The 26,375-nt window shown below is 40.8% G+C and overlaps 1 protein-coding gene across 2 annotated transcripts in view; it reads left to right on the top strand.

Moving 5' to 3' along the window:
* FRAS1 (Fraser extracellular matrix complex subunit 1) overlaps window positions 1–26,375 on the top strand; it is a 426,783-nt gene that overhangs the window by 191,371 nt on the left and 209,037 nt on the right. For both annotated transcript variants that reach the window (XM_047855347.1, XM_047855346.1), the window contains exons 10-15: window positions 343–432; window positions 2,277–2,312; window positions 3,926–4,073; window positions 5,553–5,696; window positions 6,998–7,132; window positions 22,139–22,282. In XM_047855347.1, coding sequence (XP_047711303.1) covers window positions 343–432; window positions 2,277–2,312; window positions 3,926–4,073; window positions 5,553–5,696; window positions 6,998–7,132; window positions 22,139–22,282 — 697 coding nt within the window. The remainder of the gene's footprint in view (window positions 1–342; window positions 433–2,276; window positions 2,313–3,925; window positions 4,074–5,552; window positions 5,697–6,997; window positions 7,133–22,138; window positions 22,283–26,375) is intronic.

The raw sequence follows: 26,375 nt of genomic DNA, 5'->3' as shown, positions 1-26,375 counted from the left end.
CTTGAGCCGAAATTAAGAGTTGGATGCCTAACCAACTAAACCACTCAGACATCGCAATCTTGGCCATTCTTATTCATGGGAGCTCCTGGTCATGGGTGGGAAATGATGGAAGGATCTGTACTCATGCATTCCAGAACTGGAATAAAAAAGCACTTGGAGGGGTGAGCTGCATTGCCTAGATTTTCCATAGGAAGACAACAGGGGGAGATGGAGTAAGCAATGGGCCAAAACAAAGGATCTGCTAAGGTTTTTCATTCCGGTCAGGGAATCCAGCTGTTGTGCAATTTAGCACTGCTACCTAGAGATGGTAATTTGATATGTGCCTCTGCAATCCTTCTACAGGGTGAAGAATTAATTCACTTAGATGGAAAATGCTGCCCTGAATGCATTTCAAGGAATGGTTATTGTGTTTATGAAGAAAATGTAGAATTTGTGAGTATTAGACTAATAACTGAAGACTATTAAAAATTAATAATTCAAAATTAGTTTGATGAGGGGCATTACCTTCTCATATCTTTTACCCATTCATTGTTCATCAAATGTGTACACCTACTGTGTGCCAGGTCCTAGAGAAACAGAATCAAACAGCTCGAAGAGTCACTGCTCTTGCTGCAGGGAGCTCATGCTCTAGTGTAGGCACATAAGGGACAGACAAAAACCTGCCAGTAGCTGAGAGGAGGGAGGTGCATAAGGTTAGTGTATGATCGGGGAAGTCTCTCATGCAGAGAAATTTGAGCAAAACCTAAGGGGAGTGAGGCAGCAAGCCATGTGGATACCTGGGGAGAGAAAATGTGCTAGGAAGAGTCAGCAAATGAAGACGACTGAAGCAGAAGTGTGCTTGGTGTGTTCAAGAAACAGCAAGAAAGTGACTATGGCTAGAACCAAGAGAATGGGGGAGAAAGGATTTGGTGCCGGAGTCCACTAGGTAGCCTGGATGCCATGGTAAACGTGTGTTTTACTGTGACACAGACAAGAGCTGTAGGAGCTTTGAGCAGCCATGCTGTGATCTGGCTTACTTGTGAAAGGGTTACTTTGGCTGCTTTGTGAGCAAGTGACGGAAGGGGGTGAGGCTGGCAGTAGGTGATCTGGTTGGAAGGTTTTTGCAATAGTCCAGGAGTGGTGATGGTGTTTTGGTCTCAGAAGGAAGGCTCTAGATTTATTTTGCAGGTAGAATGGAAAGGATTTTGATGGATTGGATGGGGGACGAAATTCCATTTGCTAAGGTTTTATTTCTAAGTCTGTACTTTTAAGAATTATATACCCAAAGAAAAAAAATATTTGTCTTAATCTCTTCAACTTTGCTCTATTTGTATAGCCTAGATCCCTACATGGGATTTTGTAGTGTTGATAAATTGTGTTCTAAAAAGTAGGCCAGTTGATCATAAAGACAACTGCTTTATTGACCAATCAGAATAAAATGATAAGAATTGGGATTAAGTACTTTGATTCCTACCTACTTTTTCTTCATGATTTGGGAAAATTGCATCTGTCAACCTGTGTATGCTGGAGAGAATACTGTGTGAGGTTAACAGTTTGGGCTCTAAATTCAAATATCTACTTTGCCACATACTAGCTGACATAACTTTAGACAAGTTACTTAATCCTCATTTGTGAAGAAGGGATAACAATAGTACTTACCTCATGGGGCTATTGAGATAATACCTATGAAACACTTGGAACAGATGCTGGCACGTTAAAAAAAAATAAAAACAAAAACAAAAAGCTAAAGAAATCATTGTTATGCTGTTGGCATTGTTTGTTTCATAGTGGTATTCAATAATTTAGTTCTTGTTTCTTAAGAAGTTAGGAGATTAAAGGCTGCCTATAAATGAAGAATTCCTATTTTCTCAACCATAGTATCAATTTTCCTACCCATTTTTGGAGGTAAATTAAGCCCGGCAGAGTTAAAGAAAAGCAAGTTGCTTTAAATGAGTCGAAATCCCCAGAGTACTGTGGTACCATACAAGATTCAAGAGTTTGCCCCCACAGGCTTAGATTTCTTGACTGTGAAGTCCTTCATGTTGAAGGGAATGGAAGCCATGTGCTCAAGCACAAAAGGAGAATCAGAATTCACAAATATTTCTGAAGCATGTTGTCTTCACCTCATATTGTATGCTTTTCTTGTTTTTGATATATATAGATCTTTTCTATTCATAATAAATGAATGATGTTGCATGATACTTGGGCAAAATGGATAACTCTTAAATGAGAAAATAAATAGATCAGTTTAATGGTGTTTTTAGTGGTATAATAAATAAATTTCTCTTTGTTCCTAGATGTCCTCAAATGCAAGTGAAGTTAAACGTATTCCAGTAAGTATAGATTTTTAACTTGTACATGGATATTGGTAGAATTGTTTTAAGCAATGATCTGCATAAACTGTCCTGGGAAACCTTACTGCCATAGTATTTTTTAATAGTCATGTTTGTTGGCACCATGGTCCCAGATTAAGAATCTTAATGATAACTAACACTTTGATTCATTGAAATTTGCTTCTTTATTTACGTTATTTTTTCCCCAATTGATAATACTTCTCTAACTACAAGCTCCTACACATATTTTTCCCTTTCTTTGATGATTTCCTCTTTCTCATTTTTTCTGGCCTAGAAAATTCAGTTTAACCATCCATGCAATTTCATGTTCTTCAAAGCATGGAGAGCTTTTGGGGTTTGGGAGTGTTAGTTCCCCAAAACAAAACTGATTGTTCATTCTTTTAAGGTTGTTTACAGGAAAACATTGTATGGTTCCTTTTTAAGGTAAAGTGCAAGCACATTTGTTGACACAATCAAGCTTAAAATTTTGAAGGCTATAGAATAAGGGGGCCAGGAATCCAGTCTGCCTTGAAATGGAAGAAAAGCACTTCTGCCTTCTCAAGATAATATTCCTGATTTTTCTAACATTGTCATTCATTTTTGCTAACTATAGCCACATTAATTGTTTGCAGTGTTCAACATCAATTGGTTTAATAAATATTTTATCAAATATTTATATTATAATATGCTCTTCTATTCTCTCCTGTTTTACCTCCTTCATCACCCCAAAACATTCTGGTAGGAACCCTTGTCTCTTTCCTATCTTCAGGGTGAGTAGGATAGTGAGCAAAAAAGGAATTGTTCTTTATAATTCACTTTGAATTCTCCATCAAAATATTAATGTTCATTACCATAATTTGCTTGACCAAAAAGAATATTTTAGCATGAGAAAGCCCATGGCACATCTACGGCCCACTAAAAATGGTCATACAAGAGCTGTAATTTTAAGAATATAATGACTCTACTGTTACTCTTACTGGAGTAACTGTAAGGAAACTCAGGGCTTTAACCAGCTTCCCACTGTTATTATAAAGATTGCATGTAATATACCCACTAATCATAGGCACATAGTAATCCCCTCTCGTGTTTTTTGGTGAGATAGGCTAAGAAACAAGTGTTGTATGCTTCTTACTTATGAGCCCCAGAATGTGTTCTCAGTTTATTTTTCTGCCTGGGTTCTACATTTAAATAAATCAATTATAAACAAAGAAGGAGTAATATTATCCTTTTTAATTTAAAACTCTTTGGGGCACCTGGGTGGCTCAGTCGGTTGAGGGTCTGACTTCAGCTCAGGTCATGATCTCGCAGTTTGTGGGTTCATGCCGTGTCGGGCTCTGTGCTGACAGCGCAGAGCCTGGAGCCTGCTTCAGATTCTGTCTCCCTCTCTCTCTGCCCCTCCCCCACTCATGCTCTTTCTCTCTGTCAAAAATAAATAAAAATTAAAAAAAAAACCAAACAACTCTTCAATGACTGTCCTATTTCAGAGTTAGATTTGCATGGTACTGAACAGGACTTTCATTTTGTCCCTTATGGGAACTGTAAGTTCTCCACCAGCAAACTGTCTTCTGAATTTTTGCAATTCTGATAACATCATTCTTTACTGTTTCATGTAGGAAGGGGAGAAGTGGGAGGATGGCCCTTGCAAAGTGTGTGAGTGCTGGGGCTCTCAGGTAACTTGCTATGAGCCCTCTTGTCCACCATGTCCAGTGGCCACACTAGCCCAAGTGGTGAAGGGACAGTGCTGTCCAGATTGCACATCAGGTGGGTCCATGTCTGATTTATGTCTACTGAGATATTTTCACTGTCAAAAAATTCAGAGATCTTCTTTCTCCCCGCTTCGTGGTTTTTTTTGTTTTGTTTTGTTTTTTTGTTTGTTGTTTTTTTTTAAGTCACCTACTGGGTTGGTTTGTTGGTTGATTGGTTTCTTGCTAATTTTTCTAACAAATGATATTGCTTAATCTTTGCCCATGTATTTACCAAACTCAACAGATTACGCGTAGGTGATCTTGGGCGAGTCATTGACCCTCTTTAGATCTTAATTTCTTGTTAATAAAATGTGCCTCATCTACCTTGCAAAATTATTATGGATATCAAATAACCTAAAGTTTAGAAACTTTTAAAAGCAAATATATATGTTAGGACTTTTCCATTATTAAAGATATAAGGGCAATTGCTGAAAGTTTGTTACAGGTGTCCTTTTTTTTTCTTTTTCTTAAGGTGAGCTGTTAAACAGATGGTTCCTTAGGAGTTCTCAAATGGGTTTTTGAAGTTTAAAGACTCATTAATTTCTTCCAAAAGAAAATTTTATCTACTTGTTCTGCAACTCTGCTTTCAAATCACCTGGGGTTGAATTAGTTCCAGTTAATAATTGTTGGCAAGCATTGGAGTTGCTCTGGCTGTGCAGTAATTTGCCTATAAGCTTAGTCTCTCTTGGAGAAGTGGCATTTTCTTCCATTCATATTTCATAATTAATTGTTTTCTTCTGTGGGTTGCAATTTTTCATATTGGCAGTTGCTTTTGTTGCACTCAACTTATTTTGGCTAATCACAGTGATTCTGTGAAGAGTTTATCATGGGAAAAGCAAAGCAACTTTATGGTTTAATTACGTTACCTTCACCAAAGTGGCTCCCTGGGCTTTCCTAAACAAATATTTAGCATATTATAATGTACTATACTTTGAATATCAGGTCCCTGACAACTTTAAAACCTGAAAGAAGCCCTTTGCTGACAATTGCCATTGAATTCTATGATATTCCCAGTTGTTCTGAATGAGATTTGAATTTTAGAGAAAAAGAATAAAGCTGGCTGTATTTTTTAAACAACTTTTTAAAAATTGTGTTTTGTTTTAACTTTCTATACATGCCAAAGCTTAAGAACATCTAAGAAAACATAAACTATGGAATTCATTTAAATCATATATTATGGAGCTGATAATTCCTGTTTGTAGAGGCATTCCAGCAGGTAGAAGCATTAATAGGGCAGTCCTGTAACATTTTTAGTGTCTTCAATGTGGAGCTACCAGAGACAGTAATAGTGTTTCAGACAAGGAGAGATTCTTTGAAATCTTGCATTGAAATCATTTTTGCTATTTCGGGGTCTTTTTCATACCTAAGTTCCAGAGTTTTCTGCTCTTCTTCTTCGATATAGCCCCATATACTCTGTAGATTCTTTTTTGGAAGAATGTTAAGAGAAATGATATGGTCTTTGTCAAATTCTCCTCTTCTTTGTCCTTGATTGTAGTTCATTGCCACCCAGACTGCTTGACCTGCTCTCAGTCTCCAGAGCACTGTGACCTCTGCCAGGACCCCACAAAGTTGCTGCGGAATGGACAGTGTGTGCACAGCTGTGGTCTGGGATTTTACCAGGCTGGTGCTCTCTGTTTAGGTATGGCTCTGGGCAGATAGCCGAGATGTGGACTGAGGCTCACTGTTGTCAAGGAGGGGTGATGCACTCAAGAAATGCATAACTTCCAAAAACCCTTCGAAGGTAGTAATGTCATCCATAGGTTACTTGGCATCTCTACCTGCCAGTGTCTTTCTTCTGACATTTCACAGGTGTTTTCATGCTTACTGGGGGATAGATGATGTGGAGGTCTGATGTTACTAGGTGGTTGTTATTGGATTTTTCATTTTTTGAAGACTTTCAAAGATAGTAATATCGCCAGAATCTTTCATGTCATTTATTACAATACTCAGTTAATCCAAGATTGAAGTTTGGAATTGACATAGACATTCGAGATCACTTACTAGAACTTTCTCATTTTGCAAATGGGGCCAGAGAAATTAACTGGCTTGTTCAACATCAAACAGATAATCGGTAATAGAGTTTATCTCCTGTGGGTTATCAAGGAGATCCAAAATGGGTTCATGTGAATTTTCAGAGTTCTTATGCAACTGAGAAGGAGATCTTACCTGGCAGAATTTTGGCTTGTTTGAGGCCAAGTCATAGTTACTTTTTTCCCTATCTCTAACTCATAGAGCTAATTATCCATTTAAGAGCATATAGGTTTATACCCTGGGTGTGAGATTCAACCTCTCTGTGCCTCAGTATTCTTACCTATAAAGTGGGGTAGTACTAGCTAGTACCTTCCTCAGAAGTTTTTTGCGAGAATTAAGTGTTAAGTGTTAATATACATGAAGTGCCTAGAATAGTTTCTAGGATATTTTCAAGCCTCAAGAAAGGTAATTATTTACTTCCCCCTACTTTCTCTCCTGACTCCTAATCTTTAGACTTTTTGAAAGTCATTTATACCTCTGCCATGGGTTGTGGAAGGAGAGACAAGGGATATTCTTGTGAAATGGTTGAGTGAGAAGGATATTGGGGGTTATTGGATAAGAAGAGCACAGACTCAAGAGCCAAACTTCCTGACTTCAAATGCCAGCTTCATGTCACCCTGGGCAAGTTACTTAACCTCTAGTAGCTTGTTCCTCACGTGAAAAATTGGGGTTAACCACCCTATAGGGTTGTTGTAAAGATTAAATGCACCCATACATATAAAGCACTTCGTGCATTGCCTGGCGTGAAGTGTGTGTTATATAACTGAAGACTGTAGAGTAATTTTCCTGCCTTTCTTGTTCTCAGTACAGAGCCTCAGGATTGGGGTATGTAAGAATTGGCACAGGGGTGGTGTCTTTGAGCTAATCAGGGCTTCCCTTTTTCTTTCTCCCACCCCTGTCTGGAGCCAGCCTGCCAGCCTCAGTGCTCCACGTGTACCAGTGGGCTGGAATGTTCGTCCTGCCAGCCTCCTCTGCTGATGCAGCATGGCCAGTGTGTGCCCACCTGCGGGGACGGCTTCTACCAAGATCGCCACTCCTGCTCAGGTAATCACTGGCTGGGCCACCAAGAAAGCCACCCCCACCCCCAAGTGATCCGGGGCCACGGGGAGCTGTGAGCAGCTTTTCAAGTATGAGAAGAAACTCTGAGAGAGACTCCTGATGGGCCCAGAACAGTGGATGAGAGATGACACATGTTGTTTTTATAACCTTATTAGTGCTTTGGTGATGTGTGCATGTGGTGAGATTTCTCTAAGTCCTTCTGCACACACCTTGGGGCACTGGAACAGTTCTTTATTCAGTTCAGGGTTGTCATTATATTGTAAGTGTGATTCCTTCATAGTGTAAATACACAGGGCTTAAATGAAAATGAAGAGAGAAATATATCTATATATTTTCAAAACTTTATTTCTACCTGAAGAGAGAGGGAGAAACAGAAATAAGAAAGTGACATCATAAGTAACAAACATGGACATGCAAAATAGATGATGGCATTTCTATTTACTCTTACTTTAGTGTCTGCATGCTTTGGTAGCTTTACGTGTCTAAAGAGCTAGTTGATATTCTTAATATTATAATAGTCTCTGGAGGTTGGAGTGGTCTTAGTGTAATTTAATTTGTTGCTTATACTGGACCATGTTTTTAACAGTGATTATAATCATGAGTATAAGTAAAGAAGTAAATGTATAAAGAATTTTGTTAAATGTAGGAATAAGAAACAAATAAATAAATGCAGGAATGGGAAAAGGGGTAATGGTGGAAGCAAAGACAAAGGGCAGGGTCCTAGCTGGTCTGCAGGAGGAGACAGAATCAGATGTGCTCAGAACCTAAGGCAGGGTGTGCAGTGGTGGGCAAACCTGAACAGGCAGACAGGCCAGAGGGAGAAGCTTGGGTGTCCTACCAGGGAGCTCTGGGAGCCAGGCTCTGCAGCTGAGCAGGAGAGGGGCAGAGATGTGATGAGACTCAAAGGTGGGCTGGTCTTAGGGTTGGCTGATATTCTTCCCTCATTTATGCCCTCGGTTAGATTTTCAGGAAGATCATTTGGAGAGAATATAGTGACAGAGAGTAAGTGCATGGTATTCACCAGCTGTGTGGGCTGAATGAGCTCTATGGCATGGGAAGATGCTCTGTGGAAAGTCTGATGGCCTCCTTCATTCCAGGTTGAGGGCAGAAGCAGCATCCATGGGATAATAGAAACCATCTTGAAGGGAAACACTGGTACTATTAATGTCATACTGATGTGAGGATGGTGGGGCTGATCCTGGAGCCAGTCACATTACAAAACAGAAGGCACACTAGCTTCTGAGTCTGGCTTGGGGGCTTTTTGCAACCTGTAAAAATATCTTCTGTATCCCCAACATCAAGGGCTGGACAAAGTGTTCAACGTTTGTTGAACAAGTGTTTGATGAATGAAGACACATATTATCCTTTGGTGATCCTTGAAAGACCAGTGTTTCAATAGGAGCCTCAGCCATAAGAGATAAAAGACCCCTTAATGTTTCTTACTTATCATGTGCTATTTACCTGTTATTTTAGAACAGGCTCAAAGTGGGCACATCCAAATGCCTTTGTAGGTATGTAATGGTTGGGCAATTTAGGTAAACTGCTGAAATTTCAATTTGATGAAGTTAATGAATGTATTCTCTACTCCTTTCTTCTATCCCATCAAAGAGACCTCCTACTAGCACTCCTGTGACAGATTTGCCTTTAAAAGGGAATTAATTCCCCTTAGATTTTATTCTTCCCTCCATAACACCTCAACCCCCTGCCACACATCCCACATACATATTTACTTTTTTCTTTCTCTTTTTTTGAGGGGCCGTTTTCCTTTCTCCCATGCTCAATGTTTTAATTGGTGATGTTCATGCTGTTATAGGGCACTTTGAAATGAGTAATGTTTCATTTGATTACTGGTTTACGTAGCTGACTGCTTCCACATTCCATCCACATACCCATACACAAATGCCTCTGGTAGAAAGTTGCTGGGAAAATTTGTTCATGCTCCCTCCAGGGAATTAAACCAATTTGCTTTAGTTCAGCCTGGTTGCATTTTTATGCATAAAATGAGAAGAAAGAGGAGAGCAAGAAGAGAGAGAGAGAGTGTGTGTACGTGAGAGTGATCTTAAAAATTAAAGCAAAACTAGTGATCAATTTCCATATACTGTTTCAATGCTGAGATGGCCCAAATAAGCTTTCCAAATAAGCTTTCTCATTATTGGAATTTTTTGCAACATTTGTGCTTGTGCTATTTTTGGTGGCTTCTCATCATTGACCTTGGAAGTTGGTCAGCAAACCAGTCCTCTTCTAGCATGTGCTAAACTTTTCAAAAAGAAGCCTGCTATTTTATGGTAACAACAGGTTCTTCTGGATTGATTCCTCTTGGCAGGGTCATTTATATTATGACCAGCATAATTTGCCACTTTATTGACCCATCAAAACCAAAAGAGAGTGAACACTGTGCTGAGGAAACTAATTACCAGAAATTACCTGATTAATATTCATGCTCACTCTGTTGAATATAAGGCAGAGAGAAAAATATGGGGCAGAGCCAAGTGGCACAGAAGCACATAGCTCTCCAACAGAAGAGTAGGAGCAGGTAAACCAGGAGAAAGGGTAGGAGCAGGTAAACCAGGAGAAAGAGTAGGAGCAGGTAAACCAGGAGAGGGGTGAGAGAAGACACTGAGTCCTGCCAGAGAGTCGCATCCTCAGGGCCCTTGTCATTTCCCCTTTTCCCTTCGGTTTTGTGGTATACACACACATATACACAGGTGCAGAGGAATGTGTTCCTATGCGTGCATATATTCATATCATTATTACATTCTCGTGCTTGATTAAATTGAATGCTATTGTAGTTATAGACTACATTAGGTACTCCTATACCAGTCACTGCTTCATTTCTAAATGAAACTCCAAACTGTTGGAGTTTGATCACTTCCCCTTCAGGCTCAGCACCACCCAGTTTTTATGCCAGTCTAAGTTGGAGACAGGCAGTATATACGTTGCCTCTTCTCTGTAGCAGGTAGGGCAAAAGAGTAATCACCCTCTTAGGGACCAGAACACACCTTTAAGACCTGGCTTTCGGGCTTAGACTTTCTTTGCCACCAGTTGGATCTGGTCCAACAGGCCTGTTGTCCACTCTGTCCCTGTCCTCTCGACCCTGTGGACATCAAGTCCTAGGACTGAGCTTCTAATTTGCTTCTTTCTACCTTGTCTTGTTATGACCCATTTCCAGGAATCAATAGCCTGTGTCTTAGTCATCCCAGGCTGATGGTCAGTTTTGACTCAGATGTGGATGGTCCTTGCTCCTCCCACCCACTGCATGACCTTGCACCTTTCCTGCATGACCCTTTGTGTACCACTTATGGATTTATTGTATGCTCTCTACCAGAGTTGTGGTTCCATTGCTTCGTCTTAGAAACCCTGTTATGAAATCTAAATGTGGATCTAGACTCACCTCACTATGCCCTGAAAACATTCTTCCTTACCTGTCTTACCCCTCTTTTCAGTCAACCTCTGTTCTGCCCTGGTGGAACCATTGAACTGTTGCACACACAAATCCTAGGTAAGGGAACCCATAAGAAAAAAAAGTTAAAAACAATCAAACTAACACACATCATGCAAGATTAGTTAAAAATAAGCAGCTCATAAGACTATAACTTTGAGTAAAGAAAGAGTAGAATTCAACACATTTTTATTCTTTAATGTTTATTTTGAGAAAGAGAGAGTGAAAGAGAGCGTGTGAGCAAGAGCATGAGTAGGGGAGGGGCAGAGAGAGAGGGAGACAGAGAATCCTAAGCAGGCTCGTGCTGTCAGTGCAGAGCCCAATATGGGGCTTGAACTCACCAACTGTGAGATCACAACCTGAGCCAAAATCAAGAGTCAGATGCTTAACTGCTGAGCCACCCAGGTGCCCATTTTTATATGTATGTCAGCGTTTGATATGTCCAGTGCAAACCTCCAGTATTCACAAAGACCTGAGGATGGAGTTGTGTGTACCCTGTGGCAAGTGCTACCTTCATTCGCAGACCCAGACATGGGAGGGACTGTGACACAGTGCTTAAGACTGTAGGCTTGGAAGCCAAACTATCTGGACTCCAGTCTTGGCTCTGTCACTACAAACAGTGCATTTTTTAACCCCATGCTTCAGCTGCCTATGGGTAAAGTAGGGACAATAATGTCAGCCATATAGCATGAGTATAAGGATTAAATGAATGAATTCACATATGTCATTTAGGATGGTGCCTGGCACTTAGTAAGCCCTCCATATGAGTTAGAAGACTTATATTTCTGCTTTTCATTGTCCTTCCCTGTTCCATTTCTCTCGCTCCTCCATTCATTCTCCTTTGACCACCATTGGAAGTCCTGAGGATATGAAGTGAAATAAGATGCTATCATATTTTCCTATTGAGAGCTTGCAATCAAGGCTGGGTTGGCTGCTGCTAACAGAGATGTAAAAGAAAAAAATAATCATATAAACATACAAATCTATGCAGTTTATTCTACATCTGATTGCTGTGTAGTCTCAGATTTTTAAACTTAAAGAACCAAGCCATTGACCATTTTACAGGTTTGTATGAGAGAGGATCATTTTGATTCTTAACTCTGCCACTTACTGCTATATGGCTTTGTACAGGTCATTTAACTGCTTGAGCCTCAATTTCCCCGACTGTAAAATGGGGATAATATCATCTACTTTGCACTGTTATGATGAACATTGGAAAAGATGTTTGAAAATAGAAGTATATTATGCTTGGCACATTGTATGTGGACAACAAAAGGCAGCTATTGTCATTGAATCTCTTTGTTTATTTTTCAATTTATGAGAATGAAAACCAAATAGCTTGCATTAAGAAACAAAGAGTTTTGTGCCATTTGTGTCTGATTTAAAATAAAATCCACTTTTCTATGTTATGGAGAAATAACTGTATTCTCACAAGTTAAAATCCTTTTATTTTTTAAAAATGCTCAAATTAAATGTTGAGAGTCTGGAATTTTTTTTCTTAGCCAAAATTATGGTATAATTAGAGGGAAAACTTAGGATAACTAAGCTTGTAAAATTTACATATAGGATGCTGGCCTAGCTGAGTTTTAAAAGCTGTAGTTTGAACAGAGGAACTTCTCAAGTTAATTATTTGTTGGAATTTTGTTTGACCAGAGCAGCCCAACCATTTGTGGAAATGAAGCACTGACCCTTGGAGCCAGGGCCAAAGCAGTGAAGACTTAATGGGTCTTGGCATTATGTTCCAGCATGTGGCTTAGCTCAGCCTAGTTGTACCTGGGGCAGAGCTCTTGGCAAATGCATTTATGAAACTGCTGTTCTGAAATCCTCAAGAAGACAAGGATTCCTTTACCCCCTTGTCCTGTAGGGATGGTCACTGTGAAGCTATCATCCTCTGTGGCCCGTCCAACACCCCCCTAGAATTGGAGGGTCATCAGTCGCTCTTTCATTGCCAGATCACACATTCAGTTTGGGGGCCCAGCACATCCTACACACTCTGCCTTCACTCATTCTGTTCTGCTCTTTAAATTGTATGCATTGCTCAAGACTCTTCTGATATTCTATAGCAATTACGGTCTCTCACTTAATTGCTGAGTGTCTTGTAAGGGGGACTTATTGCTTCAAGTGATATTCTTGTCTCTTCCATTCTGTTTGTGCAAGGAATATTTGTTGAGTCTCTTTCATGTACCTGGGAACTGGGATATAGAGTGAATGGGCAGAAAACTGCCCTGGGGTTAAGGAACTTACTTTCTTGCAATGGGAGAAGAGTCAGTAAATAAGTATACAGATAATTTCAGATAGTTACCAGTCGATAAATTCATTACTATCAGTGCTATAAAGGCAGTTTTAAAAGGTATATTATAGAAAGTGACTGTTGAGGCAGGGACTGGTTTTATGCTTCTGAATTCCCCACAGTGCCAAGCGCATATAAGGCCTTCTGGAATAATCCTGTCAGCGATTCTTGGCTAGGTGTAGCCTGGGGAAAATTCCAGAATCTGTATTTTTCCCACCTCTGTTTGTCTTATCTTTATCTCCCTCCACTTCAACTTAGTGGAGTGCTTTATCGGTGTGGGAAGGGTTACTCTTTAAAAACAAAAAACAAACAAAAAACCCACCTATCATTGGAAATTAAGTAGTATCCACAGAGTGTTTTAAGCCTTTCAGAACAGAGCACAACAGGATTGCCCTCCTAGAATGTATACTTCTTGAGTAAACTAGACCCAGTGAAACAGGTGACAATGGTAGTCCAAGGCCTCTCCCTCTTTGGACATTCATGTAAAGGTTAAGTGGAGAGAAGGAAAAAGCAGCTGGCAGTGTTGTGCCTGCGACCTTTGCTGTAGCAGGAGACTAGCTATGTTTGGCATTTGCCTGTGCTGCTTACAGACCCTTGCTGCGTATGCCAAAAGACAAATGACAGACAGAAGTATCACATACCAGCAGAGAAAGCCCGCCACAAATGCAAGGGAGTTTATCTTCCAGACAGAGTCCATTCTTCCTGACAAATCTGAACCCCCAAATATTTTAGCTATGGATTGCAAACTAGTGACAAGACTTCTGGCTTTCTGCCCAGGTCCAAGGGTTCTCAGTTATTTTAACTAGGCTATATGGCATACATTCTTTCTCTCTTTTTCCTATTCCCCACCCCAACTCTCTCCCTGCACAACCTTCCCCTCCCTTTTTAGGCTGCCCACAGAGCAAACAGCACCTCCATGTTATCACTGTTGAGATCTGAGCAGGCTATGCTAGTGCAGCCAGGAAGTCTGAGAATTCTCCCCATCAAAAGCTTGGTTTTGGTTGGTGGTCCCTCTGGCTTTTCAATTTCTGTAGATAAATAGAATCAAGGTATCAGTGGAGAAATCAATAGCCATTTAATTAATGGGGGCTGAAAAAAAAACAACCCAGGGAGTCCTAGCAGCTGTGGGTTGCCAATGGTCACAGTGGATAAGTGGAATCTGAGAGCTCCATTTGGCTCAAGCTGGGCCAAGGTGGTCACTGCATTTGAAAGCTCTTGTGGTGTTCTTGTGTTGTAGATTTAGAAGTACAGGTAGAGGGGCAGGAGATAGAAAAGATAACTTTAAGAACATTTCTTATGAGCTGAATGTCTGCCATTATCCTTGACTTATGTACCAATGCAAAGCTGGCCTGCATGTAAAATCTCTCTTCGTGTGTACCTGACAAAGCCTCTGCCCACTGGGAAGTCATCCCTTTGGTCCAAGTTCTACAGAAGACCTTGCTGAAAATTGAAATATGTTACCCAAGATGAGTAAATCATTCAGCTATATCACAAATGTGGTTAATAGATTAATTAGCTATTTACCCAGCATGTGCCTTAAGGAAAAGGATTACAGGCTTATTTTTTTCCTCCCCTTTCAGTAAATTTTTCCCCTAAACACGAAATGAATTCATGTTTATTACAAAAAATAATTTGATGAAGTCAGTAAAATTCAAGGCACAATAAAAAATCAGCGAAAATCCCTGACTCAAACTGTCCCAAATTACTACTGTCAGTATTTTGGTGAATATCTTCCCAATTTATGAGTGTGTGTGTGTGTGTGTGTGTGTGTGTGTGTGTGTGTTATGTACACAGATATACACACATTTATTTATTTTTCAAAGGTAAAATCACACTCTATATATAGTTTTATTGCCTGTTTTCCCCAAGTTATTTATTATCCTTCTACAAAATCTTTTTAAAGCTGTTTTATAACTTTCCATCTGGGGCTATGCAAGAATTCATTTAGCCAGTCCTCTGTGGTATGATGTTTGTTCCTAATTTTTCCATTATCATAAATAACCATGATGTAAACATTAAAATAATTTTTTTAATGTTTACTTATTTTTGAGAGAGAGAGACAGAGCATGAGTGGGGGAGGGGCAGAGAGAGAAGGGGACACACAATCTGAAGCAGGCTCCAGGCTCTAAGCTGTCAGCATAGAGCCCGGGGTGGGGCTCAAACTCAGGAACCATGAGATCATGACCTGAGCTGAAGTTGGACGCTTAACCAACCAGGCGCCCCACGATGTAAACAGTTGGTTTTTTTTTAATATGAAATTTATTGTCAAATTGGTTTCCATGCAACACCCAGTGGTCATCCCAACAGGTGCCCTCCTCAATGCCCATCACCCACTTTCCCCTCCCTCCCACCCCCCACCAACCTTCAGTTTATTCTCAGTTTTTAAGAGTCTCTTATGGTTTGGCTTCCTCCCAATGTAAACAGTTTTAATAGAAAATTGTGGAAAATATATTGGATTAGGCTAAGTTCTTCAATTTCTGGGTCCAAGTTATATATGTACTGTTGAAACCTTTGACACTTCAATATGTGACTGTCTTTTGAAAAAGTTATAACTTGTACTCCTGCTAGACACAAATGAGTGCCTACTTCCTACCACCCTTGTGAGTGTTAGGTGTTACGATTCTTCTTGTTTGTCAGGTTGATTGGCACAAAATGGAAGTTTGTTTAATTTCTTTCTTTTACTTATTCTTGGGATTCACATGAAGATGGTTGACTTAATCATACTTATGTGTTCATTTCCATCATTAGCCTGGGCAAGCTATTTCTCTTGCTTATCTATCTATGCCTATCTGTCTGCCCATCCTTTTTGCTCCTGTAACCTATTTCCATTTCTCCTCCCCCCAACCCCCCACTTAAGGAACTATTCTAATGCAATTTAATATGTATTGTGTGTGTGTGTGTGTGTGCTCTTTTTGTTTTGTATGCACCTATTTTAAATATTCATAAATAGGGGTGCCTGGGTGACTCAGTCAGTTAAGCATCTGACTTCAGCTTAGGTCATGATCTCACAGTTCGTGGGTTCGAACCCCGCGTTGGGCTCTGTGCTGACAGCTCAGAGTCTGGAGCCTGCTTCAGATTCTGTGTATCCCTCTCTCTCTGCCCTTCCCCAACTAGTGCTCTGTCTCTGTCTCTCAAAAAATAAAATAAAAACGTTAAAAAAATAATAATAATAAAGAGAACTCTTTTAAATATTCATAAATATTGGTAAGTAGATATTTCATTCTTTTCCTTTTTTTTTAATTTTAAAGACTCTATTTATTTATTTTTTAGAGCAGTTTTAAGTTCATAGCAAAATAAAAGGGGAGGCACAGAGATTTCCCAGTTACTCCCTGCTCTCACACACACATAGCCTCCCCTGTTATCACCATCCTCCAGCAGACTGGTATATTTGTTACCTTGATGAATCATTCTCCCCACTCCCCCCTTTTTTTTCTTTCTAAGATGTATACAGATCACTGTGTGTACATTTAATTGATTGCATATAGTTGCTGCTCTCTTCTTTACTTTGCATATCTCTGGCTATTTCTGAAGCAAAAGATTTTTTTCATGTATTTGTATTTTTTCTGTTATGAGCTCCCTCAAGTACATAGGACTTTTCGGAATGTACGGAGACCAAATATTCCCATTTCAGGGTATAAGGTTTTTTGTTGGCACAAGGAGGAAGGTTGGGGACAGAGACCTAGCCTGGAGGGGAGAGAAGATTGCAGTAAAAGGATCAAAAATGATGATTACGCCTATGAACTACCTTTCCTCTTAAATTTGTCTGGCATTTACGCTTCTTAGACAAGTAGCCTTGGCCTCCTGTGGGGCTGTACCAGGGGGTAAGGGGAGTATTTTGCCCAGCACTTGGACTTCCCCTCAAGCCCTCACCAAGCTATTCCAAAGGGCTTTTGTTAATGTGTTGTAGAGATTGCAAAGGAATAACTTTAGAGTATGAGTCCTCTGGAAAAGGCTGGAACCCCTTCTTGTAACTGCTGGAATGATCTCTGGCAGTTCTGTTCACTTCCTTTCTAAGTGAACCCGCCTTTCCTCTAGTCTTTTCTGTCCTTTCCTCTCCTGTCTCCTGCTGCACTTTCATTTGTTCCCTTTATAATTACTTTGCTTTTGACACCCGTTAAAGCCACAGGTGCTAGGTCTCCCAGGGTATGTTACTCACTGCATCACCTGCCATGTTCTCTGTGTTCTCAAATGTGTCATCTCGCCAGCTCCCTGTGAGTTAGGTGCAACGAAGCTTATTCCCACTTTGCAGATTAGCAAAGCAAGGAATGGGGAAATTGATTGTAAGATACAACAAGAGCTTCCTATTGGAAATTTACCCACTATCTCCTGATAATACTTTAGCACTTGGCAAGTACTTCCCAGTCATTTGTGTGATAAGAATGAAAGCTAGCAGTTGCTACAAAATGGATCGGGGACGAAATGAAGGAATTTGACTTGTGGGTGGCATAGCTGCTTGTGCCTGCCGTTTGGGCTGCTTCTGTGTAGTTGTAAGTGAGAACCCCTTTGGTGGTTTGGAGATCTGAACTCAGCCTCAGTGGTAAACCTCAAAGGGTCTGCTGATCAAGTGTGCCAGTTCCCTGGGAATGGCAGAGGAACTTATTCCAAAAGGCCATGGGGAAGGTGAGGGACCAAAGCTCCTTTTCATTCCTGAGGGGCATTTTGAACTGAAGGCTGAGTCCACTCGTGTCTGGATCCACTGCCTGAGGTCTGGGAGAGCTTTCCAGAAGATGAGAGGTGGCCCACAGGAAGTGCTTTTTACGCTTTCCTGGAAAAGGGCTGCATTGTCTGCTTAGAGAAGCACACGTTAAAATTTCTTTACAGCAATCTTCTATTTCAAAATTACCAAGTCACAAAAAGAAGTTTCTTATTTTTAGAGTAGGATTTCAATATAGAATTGCCAAAAGAAAAGTAATTCGTTCCTTTTCATTTTGAAATGAATTGCTCAGCAAGCCAGCACATGTCTTGCTATGCTCCAGAAAAGTCCGGGGCTTTCCTAAATAAATTATCTACTGCATGTGAGATAAGTAGATGGTTTTCTCTCATTAGCCGCCTTTTTAAATTTATTGCCACATTTTCACAATATCAATTCAAAAACCCTGGGTGATTGGACATGTATCACTAAGAGAAATTATGGTAAAAAGTCAGGGAGTGACCTTCTATTTTTCATAATAACCGAAGTGTAATAAAAGCCACACGTAAAATAAGCCTGGAAGAAGAGATTATCTGCAGTAACATATGTTCAGTGTTAGAAATTAGAAATCAATTGCAAAACACAGTAGGAGTATGTCATTTTAAGGAATGATAGCTCAAAAAAAAAAAAAAAAAAAGAAAAGAAAGAAAAGAAAAAGAAAAAGAAAGAAAGAAAAAGAAAAAGGAAATGACAGTTCATTATAGTCCTGTATTGAAGAAATAAAAATCCCTTCCGCTGTCTTGACTAACCATGGAACATGCTTTTTGTTTGGAAAAAGGAAAAAGGCATGCCTTTTTCTATGGAAAAAGAGATGGCCTGGCCTCATATTTGGTACTCTGTATAGATGTGGCATAAATAGTTGTCATCATAAGTAGATCTGTAACCCAATATTTATTAGGTAGATTTACAGACTCAAGACTATCTACCTTCAGTTATCATATGTTCAGACTATGACCTCATGGTTAGTTGTTTCCATGTAGAAGGTAACTAACTGATAGGATAAATCCCTCATAACCAGTAAAAAAAAAAGACTGCTGGGTATCCATTTAACATACATTTAATGAATACTCACTTTGTACAAGTTATCAATCTGGACACTGGAGGTTTAAGATGATTCAAACCTGGCCCCTGTTTTGGAGGCTACTACATTTCATTGAAAGGCATTGCTTTGTAACCAAATGATCAGGACAATAGGATAAATACCATAGAGAATGTACAACATTCTGCAGGAACACAGAGGAAGGAAGTGACTGTTTGAACAAGTTCAATAAAGCTTCACAGAAGTAATGACAGCTTAGGCCTCTCAAGTGTAAGCTGTGTTATAAGGACTATGGAAGGAGATGGAGGCATTCCCAACTGGGTGAATCCTGTGTAGGGAATCCAGAAACCACAGACAGGCGTACGGCATGCTTAGGGTACCCTGCTCCATAGATCTAGCTTGCTCAAGGGACATAGCAGAAGACAGGGCTGAAATGCTAAGTACAGCTCAGTTTGTGACAGGTTTAAGTGCCATCCCTAATCCTGTAGCCTCTATCCTGCTCATCCTTTGGCCCTATTCTGATTTTCAACACTAGGGATAATGTTAAAAATGTGTAACAAGTAATATGGCACAGATCAGATTGGTCAGAAGTCAGGGTGGTGGGGTACCTGAGACCCTCTCCTATGTCAGAACCTTTCAGGTCCTGAAGCACAGTGTCTTTCAGGATTCCCAGGAATAGAACCAGACTATCAGGGAGGGACCAGGATGATAGCCATTTACCAACCAGGTTGGAAGTATTTTTTACGATTTTAAAAGCCCATGCAGCTAAGGGTCTACACTGCGATCAGCCGATTCCTGAAGAGAACTAGGGGGTTGTACTTTAATTTCTCATCTCCTCTGCACCCCCTGGACAAAAATGATTTCATGCCTCAAGAATGTCTTGAGTTAATTGCTCTCTCTTCTCCCCACTGCAGAGCAAACTCTCTAAGAAGAAAAATTGATTAAAACTTTTACAATTGAAGTCCAAGGTCTTTACCCGGCATGCCTGACATTTGTGATCTGGTCCCTGTTGTCTTTTTAGTCTTTAGTTCTCATCATCCTCTCAGGCACTTTCTCCCTGGTGCAGTTTGCATAATGCTACCAATGAGCTCAAGTGATGGGGTGGTTTAAATGTTTCCTCTAGCAGACTTCTGACCGATGGCTAGCTGGGAAGGCCCCACAGGCTAGCACAACCTTGCATGTGGTAGATGCTTCTGTTGAATATCGATAGATTAGCCCGACATACCTTCTTAGGAGTGAAATTGGGTTTTTTATTTGCTTTTTTGTGTTTTTGTTGTTGTTGTTGTTGTTTATTTTTAAGTAGTGTCTTTGAATCAACAATAAGGCAGAGGCACAAACGGTGATTGGCACTTCAGATGGTGAGTAGAGTCATTAATTGAAGGGTAGCTGAATAAATGAATGACAGATTTCATGTATGTTCAGGGTAGAACTTGTTACTGGGAGCTTTGTATCCACATCTTTAGTTATAATGTAGTTTTAGTAGCTTATCCTAATATTGGCAGTGTTCCCATGTAACATTTATAAAATATAAATGAGATGTTAACTATAAGTGAAGTACCAAATGTAGAGTACCAAGCAGTGTGCTCAGCACAGAGTTAAACTAAATGGAAATGGATTTTGCCCTCATGAAGCTTACAGTCTAGCAAGGGAACCAGGTAATAAATAAGTAAACTTTCTTCCATCTCTGCTTTTCATCTGCTGTTGTCATCTCTTGCCTGGACCAGAGCAATGGCTTCCACACTGGTCTCTCTGCCTGTAGGCAAGTCCTTACACCCTCTCTACATGGCACCCAGAGAGAGCTTTAAAAATCGGGGTTTGTGTCTATCTTGTTTAATCCCATTCATGACTTCACATTACAATTAGGGTAAAATCCTGATTTCTTTCCATGATCTCCAAGGTCAAGTTTGATTGGGCCTCATCCTATCCTTCCAGCCATGAATCAGTCCACTGTGCCCCACCATTCCTTACTGTGATCCTCTGTGCCCTGCTGGTCTCACTATGTCCACTAGCTTCAGCCACAGGGGCAGCCTTCTATTCCTTGCACCCCTAAACTCCTTCCTTTCTCAAAGGCTTTGTTGTGCAAACCTAGAGCTGTCCACTTCCCATCTTTCAGATCCACCTAAAGTTGGTCCCTTCTACCCTTACCACTGTTATTCTTTATTGAAGAGTCCTTCTTGGAATTTAACAGAATTTGTAATTATCTCTAAATTTGTTGGGGGGGTGGGGGAAAGTTGTCTGAAATTAAGACTTTCCTGTGCAGTTGAAAGCTGAGAGGAGAGGATTGGATCTTGAGATTCTCAATGCAGGCACCCTTTTCTGATTCTAAAGGGATACCTAATGAAATTACTTAGGTGTATAGTTCCCAAGTCTCTTCCAATCAGCAAAAGAATTCTCTCTACCAATTTTGGTCAGAATGAATACCTCTGCAAATAGATTGTGCTCCACTGTGAAGCAAACATTTTGAAAACCAGGGTGCATTAACAGAAGCATGTGTTGGGCTTAACCATACAGACAGTGAACCAAATTTGAATATATCCAGTCATTTAGAATAGGCCTCTGTTTGCAGACATGCTAAGGTGAGAAGTAAGCCTAATAGTAATAAAAAAAAAATCAAATTCTAAAAGAGGAGGACATTTTTAAAAAATATTTATTTATTTATTTATTTCGAGAGAGAAAGAGAGAGAGAGAGCAGGGGAAGGGCAGAGATAGAGGGAGAGAGAGGATCCCAAACATGGGGCTTGATCCCACAAACCATGACATCATGACCTGAGCTGAAATCAAGAGTCAGATGCTGATGTTTAAACAACTGAGCCACCCAGGCACCCTGAGAAGGACATTTTTGAATGTTAAAGGAAAAACTCTGGTTTAGGAACAATGTATGGTTAGAAAGTTAACTTGTAAGAGAAAGACTCTCAAGATATATGCCGAGAGCAGAAGCTGGTGGGGCAAACCAGAGACTAAGGGGACCAGAAGAGTAATGAGGAAGGACAGAAGGAAAGGGTTGAGGTAGGACAGAGAGAGAGAGAAGAGAGGGATGGAAAGAGGGAGAGAGCAGTAAAAATCCAGAAGTACCAGGTCTTTCAAGGTTTAATCAAGGACAAAAGTACATGGCATTCGTCCTTGCTGATTCTTGATGGTGTTGAACGTAGGAGTAGTGATCCTGTCAACAGTTCATCGCATGGTTACAAAAGGCAAGGTGGCAAGGTGATAGAGGGCCATCTGATTTCATTAGACAGACCATCTTTGTCTTGAAAATTATGATTCCCTTCCCTGTGATTCTCATTACTCAAAAGCCTCTGATTTCCTGTTCCAAGTCTCTTAGCAGTCATTTATGGAAGTTGTACTTCTGGCCAACAGAAATAGGTATTGTGGGGGGTGTTTTTTTTTTTCCTCCTGGGATATACATATGTGCATCGCGATTTAGGAATGAAGGCACCAACATCCTCCTTATAAATTCTAACATCTTTGAAAGAAAAATTGCAACCAGCCCTTTCCACTATAGACTGTTCACTGATTTTGCTGTTTGCCTGCAGTCTGCCATGAGTCCTGTTCTGCCTGCTGGGGTCCGACAGAGAAGCACTGCTTGGGCTGCAGAGACCCCCTCCAAGTGCTGAGGGAGGGCAGCTGTGACAGCAGCTGTGGCCTTGGGTTCTACAACAAGCAGGGGATCTGCAGTGGTAAGTGCCCGGCTTTGCATGCCAGAGCATCTTTTTTGTTTGTTTTTCTTCCAGCATCCTTCATTTTATTCTAATTAGAACGTTTCTTTTACTCAACCAATATGAAAATGGCTGGTAACATTGGCAGTGTTTTAGTAGTTTACAAAACACTTTTTTTCTGAACTGATAGGATCACCTTTAACACCCCCACTCCTCAACAGCTTGTTAGGTTAGGGTGTTCATTCTAGCCTCATCCTCTGAGACTCAGGCTGCTTGCTCCAGACGCTCAGCTGTAGGGAGAGGAGCAAGGCTTCCTTCCTCCAATTTTGAAACTCCTCAACAGCGCCAGACAGCCTTCCACATATGCATGTAAATAAAGACACTCTTAGACCAGCCAAAGGCAGACTCACCTCTGTGTTGGTGCCCCTGACTTAGCTGAAGCAGTTACTGTGTATTCTACCTTTAATGCCCATGGCATGACAGTAAGAGTTAACCTACTGTTTCCTTCCAAGTGCTTTACAAACATTATCCATTGGGGCGCATGGGTGGCTCAGTTGGTTGAGCATCCAACTTTGGCTCGGGTCATGATCTCACCTCTCGTAGGTTCCAGCCCTGCGTCCAGCTCTGGGATGACAGCTCAGAGCCTGGAGTCTGCTTCGAATTCTATGTCCCTTTCTTGCTCTGCCCCTCCCTTGCTTGTGCTCTGTCTCTCTCTCTCTCTCAAGAATAAATAAAACATTGGGGCGCCTGGGTGGCACAGTCGGTTAAGCGTCCGACTTCAGCCAGGTCACGATCTCACGGTCCGGGAGTTCGAGCCCCGCGTCAGGCTCTGGGCTGATGGCTCAGAGCCTGGAGCCTGTTTCCGATTCTGTGTCTCCCTCTCTTTCTGCCCCTCCCCCGTTCATGCTCTGTCTCTCTCTGTCCCAAAAATAAATAAACGTGGAAAAAAAAATTAAAAAAAAAAAAGAATAAATAAAACATTAAAAAATTTAAAAAAATAAAACATTACCCACTGAGAGGCAGAAAGTATGGGGGGAAGAGCATGACCTTGGGCAGGTTACATAATCTCTCCATGTGTCAGTTTCCCTTTTGTAGAATGGAGGTAATAGTGGCAGTTGTGGTAGACAGAATAATGGCCCTCAAAGATGTCTATATCCTAATAGCCAGAACTTGTCAATATGGCTGCCTTAAATGGCAGAAGGGATTCTGTAGGTGTGATTAAGTTAAGGATCTTGAGATGGGAGAGCTGATCCTGGATTACCCGGGTGAGCCAGTTAACCGTAAGGGTCCTTCTAGGAGGGAGGCAGAAGGGTGGAAGTCTGAAAAGGAGATCTGAGACAGAAGCAGGAGTCGGGGCGATGCCAAGACGGGGCAGTGGGTATGCAGGCAGCCTCTAGACTTGGGGAAGAGACAAGGCAATGGATCTGCCCCTAGGGCTTCCAGCAGGAATGCAGTCCTGCTGATGCCTTGGCTTTAGGACTTCTGACCTCTAAAGCTGTAAGATAATAAATTTGTGTTGACTTAAGCCACTGAGTTTGTGGTAATTTGTCACAGCAGCAGCAGGAAACTAACACACACCTGGCTCAGAAGGCTATTGGGAGGACTGAGTTGATATAGGCAGGCATTTAGCACAGTGCCTGGCACAGATTAAGTGTTGTGTTTGGTGTCTGTTCCTCACAACAGTTTCAGGAGATGGTTATTATTACCATCCTCATGGTCCAGAGGAGACAGAGAGGTTAAGAAACTCCCTTAAGGTCACGTATCACTAATAAGGGGCAGAGTTAGGATTCAAGCCGAGGTCTTCTAGCTTTAGATTTTACTTGCCTCCCAACTGCTTTACTGGCTATAATGAGATACCTCCCTCTGCACCTCCCCTATTTTTCCCTTCTCCTTCTCCTTCTCCTTCTCATTATTGTCTGGCTATCCTCTTCTTCCCCTTTCTCCCTGTCTTCCTGTCAGTCTTTAGATCAGCCGCTGCCCTGTGGACATTGCCAAGTCCACAGGTAGGCACCTGATAGTGAATGAAAGGTTTGAATTGAGTTTACTGTGATGGTCATACCTACAGGAAGGCTGTGATGCATTTTTTTTTTTTAGCAAAGTCCCACTAAATCAATAAAAATGTACAGCCCATAAAACTTTCTTGAGTTATTGTCCTCATTTTGTTTACTGAGCAGGGCAACAGCAAAAATGAGATGATCTTTGGGATTTGACAAATCCACTTGTCTTAGGAAAGAGAGATAACCCCTGGCAGCTGCTTGCTTAAAGCTGTGCAGAGATCCATCAGCATCACTGGTGTGAAAAATGTCACTTGATGTGGACGAGTCACAGGTGGCTTTTGTGTAGCTTCAGGAGAGAACAAGGAAAGAAGGGCCAGGCTGCCGTTAGCCTGAGCATTTTAATCTTTTTCTGCCAGCATCACTTTCCTGCTCAATTAATCCAGATGCATTCTCTAAAGGTCAGCACATGTCAAATTTGCACAAATCCAAAGGCATTTAGCTTGTAAGTCCCCAAGGAAGCTGGCTACTGTCACTGATGAGGGGTGGTGACACTGACCTGCTACTGAGACGATATTATCTGGATTGAGAAAGCAACTTTTGCTGGGGAAACAGGTATTTAAAAGGAAGGCTTGAAAAAAAAGGAGGGATTAGTGCGAGCCTTGAGGTGGTGAGAAGTGGAAATCTACTTTGGCTAAGAAGTTGGATGAAGAAAGCCAGACCTCCTTACTGACAGAACAAATTAAAAAAGAAGACTACTGAACAGGTGGCTTAGGGAGGGAATACACATCTGGAATGCTATCTGTATACATTTTGAAACAAAGCATCAGAAAAAAAAAAAGCCTTCCAGATAGGAGGATGGACCATTGCTGACATTAGTCAGCCAACCAGTCAATTAATCAACAGGTAATTACTGAATGCCTGCCATTTGCTTAGCATGATGCAAGACTTTGTGATACCATTGACATTGACCAACAGGCCTTTTGATAAAGACTGGAGTTTATACTTTTCATAAAATTCTTAGAGTTCTCTAAGTTTGTGTCAAATGCCTTCAGAAGTGTTTGTATAAATATTTTCCCAAACATCAGTGAACCAAGTCACTGATTGGTATCGGAATGTTAATTAAAACGTCTGATGCTGATAATGCTGACTTATTTCCAGTTCAGTTCAGTGCTATTCAAGATAAAGGCCAGCCAGTGTTGGTTTAATAATTTATAACCAAGCAGCACATATCTGTAGAAATCTCAAAGTCAAGTGCTGAGAAAAATCCAGCACAACCTGTCATAAACGGTGGTATGCCCTGGCTGAAAGAATTTATAGCAACCAAGTTCATTGGTGGTTCATGCTTTGAGTTTTACAAATGTTAGATATAAAGGGTGGGGAAATTCAAAGGACAAAAACCTCCTCATTCTTTAGTCTTTTAAGTACTTATGCTATTACGAAGGGCTTTTCTGACTCTAGCTAACATAATAAATCAAAGTAAGTTCAGAGGTTTCTGTTAGCCATTCTCTCTCTCTTCCTTCCTCTTCTCCTTTGTCTCTCTTTCCTTCCTTTTATATTCATTTCCCTTCCTCACCAAGGCAACTATTTTAATTTTTTTATCTCTTTGTTTTTATGGTGTCATGTAAAATGGATATTCTCTTGAGTATATATACCTTTTTTTCCCCCTTAAATGATCTTGTGTCATGAAGTTCAGGTTATCTTTTTTTCACTCAGCATTATGATTTATGAGTCAGCCGTGTTGCTATCTCATCTAGCCCTTTGCTTCTCACTCCTTGGTCTGCGTCCCCCATAGCTCACCCATCCACTGTCCATGAGGGACTCCCCACCTCCCTCCATCCCCATGCTGTCACTAGAGAGCACCAGTGAAAAGCCTCAAACATTCCCTTTTATGAACCTGTGTGGAAGGTTCCTGGGGATGGGTAATCTGGGAGCAGAATTGTTTGTTTCTTATCTCTGCATATTCTTTATTAGACTAAGTAGTACCAGGTAGCTTCCCAGCTTCTATACTCTTAAGTGTGAAGGTTGTCTCATCTCCACATCCTTGCTACTGTTTGGCATTATCATCAAGCTTCAGATTTTTTTTTTTCTTCTGGTTAATAGATATACTGGGACATCCC

The sequence above is a fragment of the Prionailurus viverrinus genome, chromosome B1, assembly GCF_022837055.1.
Source record: "Prionailurus viverrinus isolate Anna chromosome B1, UM_Priviv_1.0, whole genome shotgun sequence".
Taxonomy (NCBI): domain Eukaryota; kingdom Metazoa; phylum Chordata; class Mammalia; order Carnivora; family Felidae; genus Prionailurus; species Prionailurus viverrinus.
The sequence above is the reverse complement of the archived record's forward strand: the minus strand, read 5'-3'. Positions and strand labels throughout refer to the sequence as shown.